The 18,436-nt window shown below is 42.0% G+C and overlaps 1 protein-coding gene across 1 annotated transcript in view; it reads left to right on the top strand.

The window, feature by feature from the left end:
* Positions 1-687: 687 nt before the first annotated feature.
* The window catches only part of LOC141791277 (ryanodine receptor 1-like), a 50,045-nt gene continuing 32,296 nt past the window's right edge, over positions 688-18,436 (top strand). The window contains exons 1-51 of the mRNA XM_074671588.1: positions 688-732; positions 4,964-5,083; positions 5,171-5,269; positions 5,418-5,438; positions 5,709-5,783; positions 5,916-5,994; positions 6,077-6,189; positions 6,270-6,369; positions 6,452-6,548; positions 6,690-6,764; positions 6,857-7,013; positions 7,120-7,284; positions 7,384-7,505; positions 7,616-7,802; positions 7,911-8,046; positions 8,164-8,259; positions 8,418-8,536; positions 8,659-8,792; positions 8,901-9,142; positions 9,277-9,469; positions 9,579-9,795; positions 9,868-9,972; positions 10,075-10,178; positions 10,258-10,341; positions 10,428-10,587; positions 10,743-10,890; positions 11,015-11,220; positions 11,306-11,480; positions 11,581-11,789; positions 11,884-12,242; positions 12,338-12,467; positions 12,569-12,729; positions 12,822-12,984; positions 13,070-13,156; positions 13,243-13,469; positions 13,544-13,982; positions 14,058-14,618; positions 14,696-14,896; positions 15,001-15,112; positions 15,222-15,365; positions 15,642-15,915; positions 16,016-16,130; positions 16,291-16,423; positions 16,517-16,611; positions 16,689-16,824; positions 16,910-17,096; positions 17,219-17,330; positions 17,442-17,562; positions 17,689-17,858; positions 17,956-18,176; positions 18,263-18,353. Coding sequence (XP_074527689.1) covers positions 688-732; positions 4,964-5,083; positions 5,171-5,269; positions 5,418-5,438; positions 5,709-5,783; positions 5,916-5,994; positions 6,077-6,189; positions 6,270-6,369; positions 6,452-6,548; positions 6,690-6,764; positions 6,857-7,013; positions 7,120-7,284; positions 7,384-7,505; positions 7,616-7,802; positions 7,911-8,046; positions 8,164-8,259; positions 8,418-8,536; positions 8,659-8,792; positions 8,901-9,142; positions 9,277-9,469; positions 9,579-9,795; positions 9,868-9,972; positions 10,075-10,178; positions 10,258-10,341; positions 10,428-10,587; positions 10,743-10,890; positions 11,015-11,220; positions 11,306-11,480; positions 11,581-11,789; positions 11,884-12,242; positions 12,338-12,467; positions 12,569-12,729; positions 12,822-12,984; positions 13,070-13,156; positions 13,243-13,469; positions 13,544-13,982; positions 14,058-14,618; positions 14,696-14,896; positions 15,001-15,112; positions 15,222-15,365; positions 15,642-15,915; positions 16,016-16,130; positions 16,291-16,423; positions 16,517-16,611; positions 16,689-16,824; positions 16,910-17,096; positions 17,219-17,330; positions 17,442-17,562; positions 17,689-17,858; positions 17,956-18,176; positions 18,263-18,353 — 8,022 coding nt within the window. The remainder of the gene's footprint in view (positions 733-4,963; positions 5,084-5,170; positions 5,270-5,417; positions 5,439-5,708; positions 5,784-5,915; positions 5,995-6,076; positions 6,190-6,269; positions 6,370-6,451; positions 6,549-6,689; positions 6,765-6,856; positions 7,014-7,119; positions 7,285-7,383; positions 7,506-7,615; positions 7,803-7,910; positions 8,047-8,163; positions 8,260-8,417; positions 8,537-8,658; positions 8,793-8,900; positions 9,143-9,276; positions 9,470-9,578; positions 9,796-9,867; positions 9,973-10,074; positions 10,179-10,257; positions 10,342-10,427; positions 10,588-10,742; positions 10,891-11,014; positions 11,221-11,305; positions 11,481-11,580; positions 11,790-11,883; positions 12,243-12,337; positions 12,468-12,568; positions 12,730-12,821; positions 12,985-13,069; positions 13,157-13,242; positions 13,470-13,543; positions 13,983-14,057; positions 14,619-14,695; positions 14,897-15,000; positions 15,113-15,221; positions 15,366-15,641; positions 15,916-16,015; positions 16,131-16,290; positions 16,424-16,516; positions 16,612-16,688; positions 16,825-16,909; positions 17,097-17,218; positions 17,331-17,441; positions 17,563-17,688; positions 17,859-17,955; positions 18,177-18,262; positions 18,354-18,436) is intronic.

Below are 18,436 nucleotides of genomic sequence, written 5' to 3'. Positions count from 1 at the left end.
GAGCATGATGCTCAACGTTAGCTGGCCAATGTTTATTGTTTTATGCTAGTTTGAATGAGTCAACAAATCCAAACCACATCATTTTGTTTTATCTCCTGTCATTTGGCCCATTTGGTAGGATCACTCAAGTTCATCAAACAAATGAAATGAACATTGTACTCCAAGAATTAAACTATTTAATGAGCTTACTACTTTTAACATAAAGCAAAAAATACAGTTCTTACTGGTTAAAGTTTAAAGCAGGGAAGACACTGCCAGTTTTGATGTAAAGATAATGAAAAAATAGATTCTACCTCTATTAGGGCATATTTTCGTTTTTTTTTTGTTTTGTTTTGTTTTGGTGGAATTTAGCTGATGTTTTATTTAATATATTAATGTAATGTAATATGTTTTTGTTTAGCCCTATGGCATTACAATGGTGAAGATACAATTACTCAGTTATATTTGAGTGACTGGTTCAGCCTTCTCAGCTTGCTCCACCTCTGAAATGTTGTAATGAACAGGAATGAACAGTCAATCCGTCTGCCTCCTATCTCAGCCAGAGAGAGGCACAGGACCCACACTGCCCTTCAGACACACACATTGTCCTGCCTCATGTAGCGGGTACAGAGGTATTCATAATTGACAGAACTGAACGGAGAACATTTCTCATTTCTCTCAGGGTTTTGCTTTTAATGCCTTGGGAGGATGGCAGAAGGTGCAGATGAGGAGGAGATTCAGTTCCTGCGAACAGTAAGTGATGCTTAAGTCTTTTACTGATGTAGTGTTATACTGTTAACAATCTTTTTGTTGTTGTGATTAATGCAAATCAGTATCCTTTCTAGATGTTAAAAAGTATCACAACTGTCTGCAAGTTTGCTTCTGTGTAGATAGTTGACAACAATTAGGTTACTTTCTTTTCATAGACCAAGCACTGACTGACAAAGACAGGTGGTTGCTTTGTCGGCATTGTTCTCTATTTATATCCCTGTGGTTACCTGATCTGTTACTGTTTTGTCAGAGAGAGAATCCTCTGGTGCCAGGTGACAGTTTACACACAGACATTAAACAAATCATGGAAAGCACTGCTATATGAAATCACTAAACCAGTCTCTGATGGTATTTACTTCAAGAGCATTAAGGAAATACAAGTCCTGTTTTAAATAAATATGTTCATACTTCATCATTTGTTTAAGTTGGGAATGACTGTGTAGGACTGCTATCATTTCCCATAAAGAAATCTCAGCTCTTACCAAGAAATCCTGAAAGACAAGGATAGGATAGGAAAGGATAGGATAAGTGAACATCCCACAGTTGGATAGGAGTTTGTCAGCCATTTAAAGATTAACGCTACTACTCAACATTTATTTGAACAGTGATGGGATCGACTTGACTCTTTGGTTATGGGATTTGGAGATTTAAGCAACTGTTTTTTTTAGTCTTGTCTCAGTTGAAAACAGGACCATTCTAGTATAGTTGATAACCTTCAACAGAAGATCTAAGAGGCTGCAGCGTCTTCCTAACATTGCTCACCTGTTGTTGCACATTACAACAACCAAATTGTTCTTCGTCTTAAACTTGTTCTGTTCTGTTGTTAATTTTTTATTCTTCAGAAAAAAAACGCTAAGCTCATTTAGTGTTAGAACTAGATTAATCATATAAATTAACCATCCTTTCACATCAGGCAAACTATTTCTTTTTGAGCCAGGATTTAATTTCAAAAACACAAACAGTTTGATTTGTGGCAGCTCAAGGAATAGTTGGGCTATACTATGTATGTGTTTATCCTTTAAAACATACTTGTGTTTGAGAGAAAATATTGGTACAGATAGAAAGACTGTCTTGCAGTGTACTCTGGATCTGTTGTGTATGTTAAGTTTGAGGTGTTACTGACCTCAAGTTGTCAGTCAGTATAGTCACAGATTTGATGTGGTTGTGTCAGATGAATCCATAGGATGTATTTGTTTTAGAGCTTTAATAACTATTATTTTGATTGTAAAAAATAACAGGTAATTTTTGATACATTTGAAGCTTGACTTCAACACGATTGTCACTTCTATCATCAAGTCAGTTGTGATTCTATTTTATAAAGTAATTATTTTAAACCCAGTTTATTTTTGCTGTGTTACTCATCAGGGAGCTATCAGGTTTCTTCCTTAGATCTACAAGCCAGAGCCTGCAAAAGGGCATTGTGGCCTTCCTGGCAGTCTACTGTATGTAACACCCTCGATTTGGATGGTCAGCGTTGATGTTCAGCCATTGTAGACGTTCCACATAGCAACACTTGACTCCCTTTGGACTCTTGTAACTCTAGCTCTGATGTCAGCATGAGCTAGACACTGATTATCTTTAGACTGCATCATCAGTATAAGTTGAGAGACAGGCCGTTGTAGCCACTAGATAATAAATTGTGGATCCCTGAGTATGACTGCACTGTCAGGGGTTTGAATCTTAAAGTCAGCTCAGGCCTTTCTGCCCAGAGTTTGTATGTTGGATCCTTGACTGTATCAGATGTCTCCAGGTTTTTTTGCTTCTTCTCACGCTCCAAGAAGTAGGTTAGGTTAATTGGTGAGTCTAAATTACCCACAGGTGTGAAAAGGAGTAAAATTACTGCAGCCCACCCCTAAACCACACTTGGTGTGTTAAAGTGGTTGTAAGGTTTTATTTTGTTGACGCCTCATTGGTCTTAAATTACAAAAGACACATTTTCAAATGGTCTTGAAACAGCTGTAAAGGGAAATATGTGAACAATGTGACACAAAGTTGCTGTCAGTCTTTTGCCGTTCACCCTGAACTCAGCTGAATTCTATATTTAGTGTGTGAGGATTAACAGGTTCGAAGCTTGGCCCATTTCAGCACCTGCTTACTTCAGTCTATGCGGGGACTGTGCAGCCTCCTAAAGGTTCAATGTTTGTTATCTAATGCTAGTTTCACATGTTCCTTGGAGCTTTTTTACACAGCATCTGGCATTATCAGAGGGAGTACAGGAGGAACTCAACAAAGAGCCATCAGTCTTTACGTTAGTCTGTTTGTCAGGCTGGTGGTGTGTCTGCCTGTTTAGAAGCATTTTACATGAAGTTTATGAAGAGACAGAGACAGACCTTAGACTTACTTGTGTTGTATGCTCATTGCACCAACATTTTCAGATCCTTTTTGTGAGTTTTCTCATCAATTTAGTTGTATTTTTATATTTATTGGACTGGAATTGTGTTTCACTGTTACTGTCAAATATGCTAATTTAGCCATTGCCATTGTTGTTAGCCATTAGCAACAGTAAGTAGTATGAAGAGCCAAAGGCTAAATGAGTTAAAAAATAGTTTGTGTAAATGTCTTTCACTTTCTCTAAATCACATTGATTGTTTATTAGTTGTCTACCAGCATGCTCCTGTACTGTGAAGAACTTGATGTATTTTCAGACAAGTACAAAATCAGCAAAACATTCAAACAGAGCTGACTTAAAGTGAGTTTCAGCTCCTCAGCAAATAAACTAATGGATGATTGAGTTGAGTTAATCGAGGCCAATTATTGCCCTGGCACTCAAATCCTAAATATTTGCTGCTTTCCAGAAAGGGATGTGTGAACAGCAGGTGCAGCAGCCTGAAATAGAGCGCTGTAGGGGAGTGGTTGGTGTCTGACGCCAGAGAGGTGGGGATTTTAGGACAGTGGGCACAGAGAAAAAAACACTAACAGAGGAAAACATATTAAAGTTAGTGAAATGCTGTGTGAGATAGCTTCTTTTTGAAGGTGTATTTGGTGCCAAGTGTATTATTTTTGTTGTCCTCAGTACTGATTTTTTTCATGCCTTCAGTTAAGGGGGATACAGTCAGACATCTACACTATCTGGGTCGTCTTTTTTCATTGCTCTTCTGGTACATGGCTCTCTTTAATTGGTCCAACTTGAAACACCAACCCTATACTCATAAAATTTATCATGTCTCATATAAACCTGACGTAAAGATCCTAAATAGCAAATTTAACTGCTTTAAAAAGAGGCGCTATTCAGTCAGGAATTGTTGTATGAAATTTCACATTGAGTGTATTTACAGGTCCTTTAATGTTTCATGTTACAGTTTGTGGTAAAGATTGTGTGGAGGCTTCAGGTTCAACAAGTGCAAACCAGAACCTTCAACTAAAGTATTTGAAGTTTTTTTCCATAGTAGGAAATGTTAGGGCCAAGTTCTAAAATAGAGAATGAGTGTTATAAGAGAATAACACTGTATGCAGCTCGTTATGTTACCTCAGGTGGCCCTGAAGCTTGGGTGCTAAAACTCCGCCCATGGGCCAAAACCGGCCGGCCAGAGCATCCAATTTGTCCCACTGGATGACTCAGTAAAGTGTTGAAAATACAGAGAAGAGCGACTTCAGGAAAAAAAAGAGTTTGGTAGTTTGGTTTGATGGACCCTGTTTATCACATAATGCCTTTATACTAATACTAATACTTTTTTATATTTTTATGTATAAATATGTATGCATATAGGAGGTAGGAGATAACTTAATCTTCTTTCTTAATAATCGGCTTCATCTTAGTCAGGATTACGACAAATATGGAAATGAATGAATTTTTTTGATTATTTCTCTATCTTGACAAGTTTTTTTGATCAAAAATTAAATACTACATTGTTTATCTGATACACTGAGATCTGTCAGCTGTAATGCACGTTTAAATGACAAACTGAGGCATAACGTGGTTGAAATTGCACTTTTTTTCCTCAAGAAGTTCCAGGTTGTTAGCAATGCTTTTTTTTATGGAGAATTAATTAAATTTGGAAATTTTTCAACATTTTTTGCACTAAAACAAAGGGAAAATTGCACTTGTCAACATTTATAGGCTGATATGTGATGACTTCACCGGCCCGGTCGACTTAAGATCAAATCGGATCCTCTGAACTAAAATGAAACAAACAGAATTCTGTCTTTAGGTCGTCTGATTTGCTTGTCTTTTACCCTATGCTGATTCTTACTTTGGACGTCTTTACTCCTGTAGGATGATCAGGTGGTGTTACAGTGCACTGCAGCTATTCTGAAGGAGCAAATCAAGCTGTGTCTGTCATGTGAAGGATTTGGGAATCGTCTTTGCTTCCTTGAAACAACCTCAAACGCTCAGGTACAGAGACAAAACTGTCAAATGTCTGTCTTTGAGGTTTCAGATTGCTTTTGTTCACCAGGTTTTGTGGTTGCCCTGTGTTTCTAGAATGTTCCTCCAGACCTCGCTATCTGCTGCTTCATTTTGGAGCAGTCGCTGTCTGTACGGGCGTTGCAGGAAATGCTCTCCAACACGTCTGTGGATGAGGTAAGACATACTCAGAAGAGTTTTTGAAAACTGGTTTAATTTCTTTAAATGTATATATGAAAAACAGTGTGTCTTGACAAACATCTGTAAACTCACTCTCTTCTTTTTATTGTTTTTTAACCTTTACTTTGTCACCTGCCAATTGTAGGCTGTGGATTTGGACAAATGGGTAAGTTTACACTTCAGCTACCTCAAACATCCTCATAATGTTCTCATAGATCACTTTCCCTGCACCATTTTAGAGATTTTATCAGTCTCTTAAAGCTTTTTATTTGAAATACATGTAAAGTTCATTTTTATTTATTTTAAATGTTTTAAAGTTAAAATCACTCATGGTTACGTTGCATATATTCAGCAAGCAAATGAAAGCAGTTTACATTATTTTAGTCTGTTTTCTCTCTTTCTCTGTCCATTTCACTAACTCTGCTTCTTCTCTCAGTCCTCACAAGGTGGAGGTCACCGCACCCTGCTGTACGGCCATGCCATCCTCCTGAAACACACTCACTCCAGCATGGTGAGAACATTTGAAATAACTGGTACTCCACGCTGTTCATATGATTCTCCATACGGTCTTTTATTCTCCTGGTTTTCTTAACAGCTTGGTATCATGCAGCATTACTTTGTTCTCCCTCTTTTTGTGCTGCAGTATCTAAGCTGTTTGACCACTTCCCGCTCACTGACGGACAAACTGGCTTTTGATGTGGGCCTGCAGGAAGACTCCACAGGTGGTTTTGTACTTTATTGGTCATTATGCCTATCACCTACAGATTTAGATTTCCCTTTGCTAAATCTGTTTTTCTGTCACAGGGGAGGCCTGCTGGTGGACCATCCATCCAGCCTCCAAACAAAGGTCAGAGGGAGAGAAGGTCAGGGTGGGAGATGACCTCATCCTCGTCAGTGTTTCATCAGAGAGATACCTGGTAGTTATATTTTAAACTAGATGCACTGAAACAGTAAGTTTTTCAATTCATTTGATCAGTAACACAATCTCTTTATTCAGCATCTGTCATATGCCAGTGGTGACCTGATGGTAGATGCCTCCTTCATGCAAACACTGTGGACAATGACCCCTGTGATGTCTGGGTGTGAGCTGGCTGAAGGTTTGTAATGTTGTTATTGCTTTAAAAAGTTTTTTTTTCTCCACAGACCCACTCTCTTAATAAAATGATACCTTCTCTTTAGGTTTTCTGACTGGAGGATATGTGCTCAGGCTTTTCCACGGTCACATGGATGAGTGTTTGGCAATCCCTGGAGCTGACCAGGGAGATGACCAGCGCAGGTGACCAAGCTCTTTACTTCTCACATTGCTGTTGCTTTTGTCAGAATAAGGGCTGGTCTGAAACTTCTTTACACATAATGACACATAATGATTCAGTAACTACTCAGTGCTGTGAAGAACTGACTCATTCTTTCTTTCCAGAGTTGCTCATTATGAAGGAGGAGCCGTGTGTAGTCACGCCCGTTCTTTGTGGAGGCTCGAGCCACTTCGTATTGGGTAAAAATCTTGAATTAATGCATTGAACAACCTATATGAGAATAATTCACTTGTATTTTCACCCTACGCCATTAATCTGTGTCTGTTTGTAGGTGGAGTGGAGGTCATATCAAGTGGGGCATGTCTTTTCGGATTCGTCACATCACAACCGGCAGGTACCTTTTTCTGGATGAAGAAAAGGGACTTTTGCTGGTCGATGCGGAGAAGGCAGTTTCCAAGATGACAGCTTTCTGTTTCAGAATTTCAAAGGTCGGCGTCCCATGCCAGGGTTCCTTTGTTGAGTTTTTGAGACTCAAGTGTGAACCATGGAGTTGTCCATCACATATTCTAAACACACTTTTTATTAAAACTTCAGGAAAAAATTGAAGTGACACAGAAGCGAGATGTGGAAGGGATGGGCACACCTGAAATCAAGTATGGAGAGTCCATGTGCTTCGTACAGCACGTTTCAACTGGCCTCTGGCTTACATATGCTGCTGTTGATGCCAAAACAGCCCGTCTTGGTCCTCTAAAGCGAAAGGTGAAGCTGAATTCTAAAACTGGGAACTTTTACACATCAAGCCAGCCTGTACTGTGTGCTTCTGAGTGTTGAGTGTGTAACCCTGTGCTGAACTCTTAGGCCATACTCCATAAAGAAGGTCACATGGATGATGCCCTCACAGTGGCTCGATCTCAAACAGAGGAGTACCAAGCTGCTCGAATGATCTACAGCACAACAGCTCTCTTCAACCAGTTCATCAAGTACTGACAGATTACTTCAGTTTTATTTCTATACAATTCCCTGATTTTTTTTTTTTCTGTATAAAGCAAATCATTTCTGTAAATCTCTTTTCTCATTTTTGTGTCTTCAGAGGTCTGGATGCTCTGAGTGGGAAAAACAAATCTGCCAGTCCCCAGTCTCTGCCCATGGACACAGTGGTCCTCTCCCTTCAGGATCTCATTTTCTACTTCCGACCTCCAGAGGAGGAGCTGGAGCATGAAGACAAACAGTTCAAGCTCCGCTCCCTCAAGAACAGACAGAACCTTTTCCAGGAAGAGGTCGCTCCACCCACTGAAGAATGAACATCTATGAAAACATATGATATTAGCATTGTAGGGAAAAAACTTTGAAAGGATTTTGTTTTAAGTTTTTTATTTTGTTAACAGGGGATGATTACTCTGGTGCTGGACTGTGTTGATCGACTCAATGTCTACAACACAGCGGCACACTTCTCTGAGTATGCTGGAGAAGAAGCTGCTGAGTCATGGAAGGAGATAGTAAATTTACTCTATGAATTGCTAGGTATGCTCACCTGGTTCTCAACATTCTTGGTAATTTTGATGAGACATTTGTCTCCAGAGTTTTTGTTTGTGAACATGAACCATGAACAATCTGTTTTGCTCCTTTTCCTTTATGAAGCTTCTTTGATCAGGGGGAATCGAGCAAACTGTGCCCTGTTCTGTGATAACCTGGACTGGCTGGTCAGTAAATTGGATCGTCTGGAGGCATCTTCAGGTACCACTGATAAAAACTTTTATTATAGACAGACAGGTTTTCACAATGCTGTGAGCCTCACAAATGTAAATCGTGGTTTTATATGTGTGTGCATGTTTATGAGCACATTTGACTTCTGCTTTAATCTGTATTTATTTATCGTGTAATTTCAATGACAGGGATCTTAGAGGTGCTGTATTGCGTTCTGATTGAGAGTCCGGAGGTGCTGAACATCATTCAGGAGAATCACATCAAATCCATCATCTCCCTGTTGGATAAGCATGGACGCAATCACAAGGTCAGACTAAAGTAAAGCTGAGTTTATTGCAGCTGTTCTGGTTTTTAATATGTTACCTAACCTGGCGTCATATCAAATCTCTGTCTGGAAATCATGAATTTGTGTTTACATTTCTTTGTCAGGTGTTGGATGTGCTGTGTTCTCTCTGTGTGTGTAACGGGGTGGCTGTGAGGTCTAATCAGAATCTCATCACTGAGAATCTGCTGCCAGGACGTGACCTCCTACTTCAAACTAACATTATCAATTATGTTACCAGGTGGGTCTGTTTGTCTGAGAAAACATAAAGACTCTTGCTAAATGCTTAATCTCTTTTGGTTTGAACAGTCTCATGAATTGAAGTATTTGTTTTGTAATCCTCCTCAAGCATGAGACCCAACATTTTCCTCGGGACTTGTGAGGGATCCACTCAGTATAAGAAGTGGTACTTTGAGGTGATGGTGGACCACGTGGAGCCCTTCCTTACAGCCCAGCCATATCACCTACGTGTGGGTTGGGCCCTGACAGAGGGCTACAGTCCTTACCCTGGTGGAGGAGAAGGCTGGGGGGGTAACGGGGTCGGGGATGACCTCTACTCCTACGGTTTTGATGGGCTTCATCTCTGGTCCGGTAGATAAAGATATTTATTTGTAACCTTATGAAACTATTTTTTTATTATATTTGTGCTCATACAACGTAGCTTTCTACAAATAATGTTTATACGATTGTACACGTTAACCAACTAGATAAAATTAATTCCACAGGACGTGTTCCCCGTCATGTTGCCACACCCAATCAACATGTCTTAGCAGCAGAAGATGTGATTAGCTGTTGTTTGGATCTGAGCGTGCCCAGTATTTCCTTCCGGATCAACGGCCATCCTGTTCAGGGCATGTTTGAGAACTTCAACCTTGACGGCCTGTTCTTTCCAGTTGTCAGCTTCTCTGCAGGGATCACGTAAGAAATAGGGAAAGAAAAGTTTCAGGATTGTAACCTTTTTTTTTTTAGGATTAAAATAATGTAATGGCACAAAAGATGAACAGGATTTTTTCACTCTGACTCCCAGGCTGCGTTTTCTTCTTGGAGGGCGTCATGGAGATTTCAAGTTCCTCCCTCCCCCAGGCTATGCTCCGTGCTATGAAGCAGTGTTGCCAAGGGACCGTTTGCGCATTGAGCCCATCAAGGAATACAAGCACGATTTTGATGGAATCCGCAACTTGTTGGGTCCCACTCAGTCTCTCTCACATACAGCTTTCACTCCATGCCCTGTTGACACAATACAGGTAGGAAACATACCCCACCTCTTACTTTGTCATCTCTTCAGAGGCACATAATGTATTTTTATTTATTTCCAGATTGTACTTCCTCCTCATTTGGAGCGGATTCGAGAGAAGCTTGCGGAAAACAGCCACGAGCTGTGGGCCATCACTCGCATCGAACAAGGATGGACCTATGGGCCTGTGAGTGTGTTAGTGTTGATCATTTATTCTACAGAATTTGTTGTGCACACTCACAATATCCTCTGATATTTTTGCTTTTTTCCTTGTATCATCAATGTCAAGTTTCGAGACGACAACAAGAAGCTGCACCCCTGCCTAGTAGATTTCCAGAGCCTGCCTGAACCAGAGAAGAACTATAATTTAGCAATGTCAGGGGAGACGCTGAAGTAAGTACACAGTTCTTATTCATTAACAACAATTTTCTTTTATTTTTTCCTCTAATGTGTCTTGAAATTAATTTCAAAGGACTCTGCTGGCACTAGGCTGTCATGTGGGGATGGGAGATGAGAAAGCAGAGGAAAATCTGAAAAAGACCAAACTACCCAAAACGTGAGTTGTAAACCATTTGTGTATTTTGATTCATCATGTGTGCTGTCTACACCGAATTATGATTAAGATTTCTTCTTCTTCTTTAGTTACATGCAGAGCAGTGGATATAAGCCAGCCCCTCTGGATCTGAACCACGTCAAGCTGACTCCTAATCAAAACACTCTTGTGGAGAGACTGGCAGAAAATGGACACAATGTCTGGGCAAGAGACAGAGTTCGTCAGGGCTGGACGTACAGTATTGTGCAGGTACCATCATTCTTTTTTCCACTGCCATACTAGTTTGATTTGTGAGTTCTTGTGTGGGGTTTGGATACAGTTTTGAGACATCAAAAGTTTTACTTTGTAAATGTTTTCAGTTTCAGTCAGTTCATTTTTATGCTTGTTTGTATCTTCTTGTGAAGGATATAATGAACAAGCGCAATCCTCGTCTGGTTCCTTACAACCTGTTGGATGAAAAGACCAAAAAAACGAACAGAGACACCGTTTGTGCAGCTGTTCGAACTCTCCTTGGATATGGTTACAACATAGAGCCACCTGACCAGGAGAGCAGTAAGTTTGCACAACAATCAGCAGCAGGACAGAAACATTTGGTATTGTGATGAGGTCTCTGAAGAATCTACAAAGTTACTAACCTTTTTTTGACATTTTCATCGTTTTGTTTGCTTTATCGCAGGTGGGGATGGACCAGGCAGCTCCCGTGGAGATAAGATCAGAGTGTTCAGAGCTGAGAAGTCTTACGCTGTCACACAGGGGAAGTGGTACTTTGAATTTGAGGCTGTGACAGTCGGGGAGATGAGGGTAGGCTGGGCCAGACCGAGTGTTCGTGCAGATACTGAACTTGGAGGAGATGAGTTGGCTTATGTCTTCAATGGCTTCAAGGTGGGAGTGAGACGTGTTTCATGTGACTAAAAGAATCACAAAACTTGTTTGGAAAAAAACCCTCTAAACTCAGTTTTCTTTTTAGGCCCAACGTTGGCATGTGGGGAATGAGCCATTTGGTCGTCAGTGGCAATCTGGTGATGTGGTAGGCTGTATGATTGACCTCACAGAGATGAACATCATGTTCACACTGAATGGAGAAATGTTGATAAGTGACTCAGGATCAGAGATGGCGTTTAAGGATATTGAAGTTGGAGAGGGTAAGTACAACAAGGCATGATTGCAAATGAACTACAAGTTATGACAAAGTTGAATTGAGTTTTATGATAATAATTCTTCCATGTATCAAACACACTCTAGGCTTCATACCTGTGTGCAGCCTGGGCCTGTCTCAGGTTGGAAGGATCAACTTGGGTCAAAATGTCAGCAGTCTTCGATACTTCACCATCTGTGGCCTGCAGGAAGGATTCGAACCCTTTGCGATCAACATGAAAAGAGACATCACCATGTGGTTCAGCAAGAGTCTTCCCCAGTTCATCAATGTACCGACTGATCACCCCCACATGGAGGTACTGTACCAATCACAGTGCTTTTCTTCTTCCTGTTCTGGATAATTTCAGATTTTCTTGATAATAACCGTGCCTGTTGGCATTTTTGCTACAGATGACTCGAGTTGATGGAACAGTGGATTCTGCCCCTTGTCTTAAAGTGAGCCACAAGACATTCGGGTCCCAAAATGCCAACACGGACCTGCTCTTTCTCAGACTCAGCATGCCAGTAGAGTTTCACGAGACCTTCAAAGTCCCAGCTGGGACCACTCTCCTTACTCGTGCCCTGACCATACCTGAGGATGAGGTGGTAGAGGTGGATCCAGACTCTGACTTTGAAATACTAAAGAAGTCAGCGACTCGCAAAGAGCAGGAGGAGGATAAGAAGGAACCTTCTGTGCCGAAAGAGATCCCTGCCTCCAGGAATGGAGAGAACGAGAAGGATGCGTCGACTGAGAAGAGTAAAAAGAAAGGGTTCGTATGGGTTTTTATGCGAAGTGCTTGGGAAAGGAAGTAGTAGGTTTAAAGGCCTCAGCTTTTCTCACGTTATGCACAACTGTTGTTTGCAGATTCTTCTCCAAGGCAAAGAAAGCTGCATTAATTGCTCCTCCCCCTGTTGTTCCCACAATGCCCCGCTTGGTCGAAGATGTGGTGCCAGATGACAGGGATGATGTCGACATCATCCTCAACACCACAACAGTACGCGAGACATTTTACTTGTAACCATATCAAATTCTTGCTCTGTTTTCATAAATGTGTTTGTATTGTTGACTAAAATGCAATATGTTTTTTTTTGGTAGTACTATTATTCTGTGCGAGTGTTTGCGGGGCAGGAGCCCAGTGGTGTGTGGGTGGGATGGATCACCCCTGACTATCACCAGTATGACCTTCATTTTGACATGAGTAAAGTCAGGAATGTGACTGTCACTGTTGGTGATGATAAAGGCAACATACATGATAGGTATGTTACCCTTGTAAAAAAGTGTGTCTCTTTCCTAAAGAAATGATAAACAAGCGATAATTGTTTGCTCCTCATGTGCTCGCCATCCTCAGTATAAAACGCAGTAACTGCTACATGGTATGGGGAGGCGAGTTCAGCAGCTCCCAGCAGACTCGAGTGAGTCAAGAGGATTTTGTGATTGGCTGCCTCATTGATTTGGACACAGGACTCATGACTTTCACTGCCAATGGGAAAGAGATCAACACATTTTACCAGGTGTGTAGAGTTTCAGCGTAGTGTTCGTACAGAACCTAATGAGGTCCACTTTCATGATGCAACCATGCTTTCTTTCTTTTTGCAGGTGGAGCCCCACACAAAACTGTTCCCAGCTGTCTTTGTCCTTCCCTCCAGTCAGAATATGATCCAGTTCGAGCTTGGAAAGCTGAAGGTCAGTCACAAATTGTCTGTCACAATCTGAACCTCACTATGCTCTGTTTCTGTTTCCTCTTGTTCAGAATGTCTCTTTCTTTCCAGAACATCATGCCCATCTCAGCTGCCATGTTCCGCAGCGAACGCAAGAACCCTGTCCCTCAGTTCCCTCCCAGACTTGATGTCCAAATGTTAACTCCAGTCATCTGGAGCCGCATGCCAAACAACTTCCTGGCTCCGCAGACCGGGCGTGTCAGTGAGAGGCTGGGCTGGATGGTGCAGTGCCAGGAGCCGCTTACTATGATGGCTCTCCACATCCCTGAGGAGAACAGGTTAGAACAGCGACCCACAGAACATATCTCTTACACTCTTTTATCAGCAAAATTAACCCTTTGGCTTCCTCCAGGTGTATTGACATCCTGGAGCTGTCTGAACGCATGGACTTGCTGAAGTTCCACTATCACACGCTGAAGCTGTACGGTTCAGTGTGTGCCTTGGGAAACAACCGTGTTGCTCATGCTCTGTGCAGCCATGTGGATGAGTCCCAACTCTTCTACGCCATAGAGAACACCTACCTGCCTGGACCAATGAGAAGCGGCTTCTACGACCTGCTCATCAGCATGCATCTGGAGTCCGCCAAGAGGAACCGACTCGGCACCAACAAAGAGTTTATCGTTCCAATGACAGACGAGACACGCAGCATCACTCTGTACTCTGAGAAGTCTCACGCTTTACCCGGAGTTGGCCTCACTACATGTCTGCGTCCCAAACTCCACTTCTCCTCTGTTGGGTTTGTGGGAACAGATCCAGACATCTACACGCTGAGCCCAGTTATCCCCTTACAAGTGAGATTAAACAGATTTGGCATTTATGAGGAACTTTTGAGACACTTTGAGTAACATGTTTGCTTGTGTTTGCAGGTGCTGAAGACTAAGGCACTAAACATGCTGATTGAGGCTGTGCAAGATGGAGGCCAAGCCATGAGAGATCCGGTGGGAGGCAGCGTTGAGTTTCACTTTGTTCCCATCCTGAAGCTCATCAGCACCCTCCTCATCATGGGGGTGTTTAATGATGAAGATGTCACCCACATCCTAAAGATGATTGAACCAACAGTCTTCAGTGGCAAGAAACCAGAGGAGCCTGTGAAGGAGAACCCCAAGGTGAAGGAAGAGAAGGAACCACCGAAAGAGGAGTTGGTGAAGGCAGAGGAACAGGTAGAAGAAGGGGAAGAGGAGGAAGAGGAATATGAGGATGATGGCTTGGGTGAAGAAGAGGAATATGAGAATGAAATGGAGGAAGAGGAAGAACTGGAACAAACAGAATCTATTGTGCCTCATGAAGAAACAACAGAGGAGACAGAGCCAGTAAATGGTGAAAAAGGAGCAGAGGAAACAGAAAAAGAAATGAAAGAGGAGAGTCAAAAAGACGAACTGGAGCAAGGACTTTTCCAGATGAAGCTTCCCGAGTCAGTCAAACTGCAGGTTTGACTTTTATTTTCTAAATGACAGAACACCATTTTAACTACAAATAGAGATTAATTCTGCTTTTTTGCCTTTAGATGTGTACTTTACTGCAATACTTCTGTGACTGCGAGCTACGTCACAGAGTTGAGGCCATCATTGCCTTTTCAGACCAGTTCGTCAGTCAGATACAGTTCAACCAGAGGCACAGGTACAATGAGCTCATGATGGCCTTCACCATGAGCGCAGCTGAGACCGCTCGCAAGACGCGTGAATTTCGTTCCCCACCCCAAGAGCAGGTACATCCATTAACAGTTCAGCAAATGTGCTGTTAAAAGGATTTCATTCTGTGTGGAGCTGTTGTGATAAAGTAAACATGAATCAGTAAATCCTTTTTGTCTAGGTCAACATGCTCATGAACTTCAAGAGCTGCGCTGAAGACGAAGAGTGTCCTATTCCTGATGAAGTTCGTGATTCCCTGATAGCTTTCCACAATGCTCTGCTGGCACACTGCGGTTAGTTTTCATGATCACCATCACATCTACCATCAACAGAACTAGAAAGGCAAAAACTTTTTATTAGAAAACAAATACTAAACAAATACTTTTTTTGCTTTCTTTTCAGGTGTTCATATTGAAGAAGAAGAGGAAGAGGAAGAAGTGGACAATTCAGTCCGTGGACGCCTCCTCCGTATGTTAGAAAAGGTGAAAACATTCCGCGAGAAGAAAGTTGAGGCAGAGCCTGAACCACAGGAAGATAAAAAACCAAGTAAGCCTCTCCTTGGGTGCATTTTCCTAACTGCTGCTATTCAACTGCATCTTTTCTTTAACATATGACTGGAGAACAACTCATGACAGTTAATCTATCTTACAGTCTTTATAGATTTGATTAACATACATACATGAACTGTGACCCTTTTTTAATAATCTAAGACTAAGTTATCAAGCTACAATCTAATTATCAAAACCTCTTCCACAATTCCACAGTCATTAGATTTATGAAACTATTTCGTTACTTATTTTCTCTCTGCCCTCTGTTTTTAAGGCACACTGCAGGAGCTGATTTCTCACACCATGATCCACTGGGCCCAGGAATCCTTCATCCAAAACCCTGAGTTAGTGCGTATGATGTTCAGCCTCCTTCACAGGCAGTATGACGGGCTGGGTGAGCTCATGCGTGCCCTCCCCAAAGCCTACACCATCAACCAAGTGTCGATCAACGACACCATGGACCTGCTGGAGTGCTTGGGCCAGATTCGCTCCCTGCTTATTGTTCAAATGGGTCCAGAGGAGGAGAGGCTGATGATTCAAAGCATCGGGTTGGTTTATTTTGTTTTGTATATCTTTCCTCACAGCAATATCTTACGTCACTTTGATAACAGAAACTTTTACATCTGCTTGTTTTTTGTTCTTCTCTAGGAACATTATGAGTAACAAAGTCTTCTATCAGCACCCGAACTTGATGCGGGCTCTGGGCATGCATGAAACGGTCATGGAGGTCATGGTTAATGTACTTGGTGGTGGGGACTCAAAGGTAAATATTTTTTATTGAATTTTATTTTTAGTATGCAAACATGGAAGACATTATTAACGATTAAATACGCCTTGATGTAAACCACTTGTTAACAAACTAATTTAGAACAAATGTGATGCAGTGTCTGACTTTAAATTTGTGAAATACTTCCCTCCAACAGGAGATCCGATTCCCTCGAGTTGTGACAAACTGCTGCCGTTTCCTCTGCTATTTCTGCCGCATCAGTCGTCAGAATCAGCGCTCCATGTTTGACCATCTTAGCTACCTTCTCCAGAACAGTGGCATCGGCCTTGGTGAGTGTCTTTGATCAGCTCCAGCTTTACTCTGTGGATTTTTGTCTTCATATACATCATAAATTGGATATTATGTGTGGGGTTTGTTTTTAGGCATGCGAGGCTCCACTCCGTTGGATGTGGCTGCAGCTTCTTGTATTGATAACAACGAGCTGGCTTTGGCTCTTCAAGAGCAGGACCTAGAAATGGTAATACAACCTACAAGTAAAACAACAACAATGTGAGAAATATTCCTCATCATTTTGGTACTCTAACATCTTTCTAGGTGGTAAAATATTTGGCTGGATGTGGACTTCAAAGCTGTCCAATGCTGCTGGCCAAAGGCTACCCTGACATAGGGTGGAATCCCTGTGGTGGGGAAAAGTACCTTGACTTTCTCCGTTTTGCTGTATTTGTCAACGGTATGTCCTTTTATTCTAACACCGATATTGTTTTCATGGTTCCCCCATGGATTGAGCTCCTCACTATTTTTCTTCTCATCTCTAGGAGAGAGTGTAGAAGAGAACGCCAATGTGGTGGTACGTCTCCTCATCCGCAGGCCTGAGTGCTTTGGTCCAGCCCTGAGAGGGGAGGGTGGGAATGGTCTTCTGGCTGCAATAGAGGAGGCCATCAAAATATCAGAGGACCCTGCAAGGGATGGTCCCAGTGTCAAAAAAGACAGACGATTCCCCATGTAAGTTTTGTCCCCTGAGTTTTGTCCATAGGCTTCTTGATCATACTTGACAAGGCCCCAGAAGAATCCTCTCCACCGACGCTGTAGCAGAGAATCTTAAAGCCAGTGTTTTTTAATTCTAGGTTTGGGGGAGAGGAGCAGCATGAGGAGAACAAAGTCCATCTGGGTAACGCTATCATGTCCTTTTACTCTGCTCTGATTGACCTGCTTGGACGCTGCGCTCCAGAGATGCACGTAAGCTGTTCGATATCTAGATAACAGTCTCAAACTATTATGAAGTCAAGAAAGAAAAAAAAACACAGAAAACTGAGAATCTAATAAAAGATGTCTTATTTTTCTCAACAGTTGATCCAGGCTGGTAAAGGTGAGGCTCTGAGGATCAGGGCCATCCTGAGGTCACTGGTCCCTCTTGAGGATCTGGTGGGAGTCATCAGCCTTCCGGTTCAGATTCCTTCTTTTGGGAAAGGTAAACACATCAAAGCATGCAGAGTTTATTTATCTTCACTGCCTCAATCAAAATAGTTGAGCATCCTTTGTCACTTTTGTTCAAGTTGTTTACATCCTTTCCAAATGTTTGTCCTGTCATGCTCAGACAACAGCATCATAGAACCAAAGATGTCCGCAAGTTTTGTTCCCGATCACAAGGCCCCCATGGTTCTGTTCCTGGACAGAGTGTATGGTATCGACAACCAGGATTTCCTCCTTCATGTGCTGGAAGTGGGCTTCCTGCCAGACATGAGGGCTGCTGCCTCTCTGGACACAGTGAGCCTCGAAGTGTTAACAAAGCTCCAGCTGAATCTGTTCCTTTGGGTGAGGCACAGACCATGATTTTAACCACTGAACTCTTTCTGTCCAACAGGCTGCTTTCAGCACCACAGAGATGGCCCTTGCTTTGAACCGCTACCTGTGTTCGGCTGTTTTGCCGCTTATCACCAAGTGTGCCCCACTCTTTGCTGGAAGTGATCACAGAGCTATTATGATTGACTCCATGTTGCACACAATCTACCGGCTGTCACGTGGACGTGCCTTCACAAAGGCCCAGAGAGACATCATTGAGGAGTGCCTCATGGCGTTGTGCAAGTGAGGTTACCATCATGGATTACTTTTCCTGTTACCAAATATTGTGAGGTTTTTGATAATGATGGCTTTACTTTTATTTTTCTAAGACATCTACGTCCCTCGATGCTCCAGCATCTGCTCAGACGGCTGGTGTTTGATGTGCCCATCCTCAATGAGTATGCTAAAATGCCACTGAAGGTATGAATCATGGAATACTTTGAAAATAGTACAAAAATTACTGGTATACTTCTTTTGTTTGTTTTCCTTTTTAAAATAATGTT

This window comes from Halichoeres trimaculatus, unplaced genomic scaffold (genome assembly GCF_033239565.1).
Source record: "Halichoeres trimaculatus isolate MK-OKI-2021-1 unplaced genomic scaffold, fHalTri1.1 fHalTri1_scaffold_6, whole genome shotgun sequence".
Taxonomy (NCBI): domain Eukaryota; kingdom Metazoa; phylum Chordata; class Actinopteri; order Labriformes; family Labridae; genus Halichoeres; species Halichoeres trimaculatus.
The sequence above is the reverse complement of the archived record's forward strand: the minus strand, read 5'-3'. Positions and strand labels throughout refer to the sequence as shown.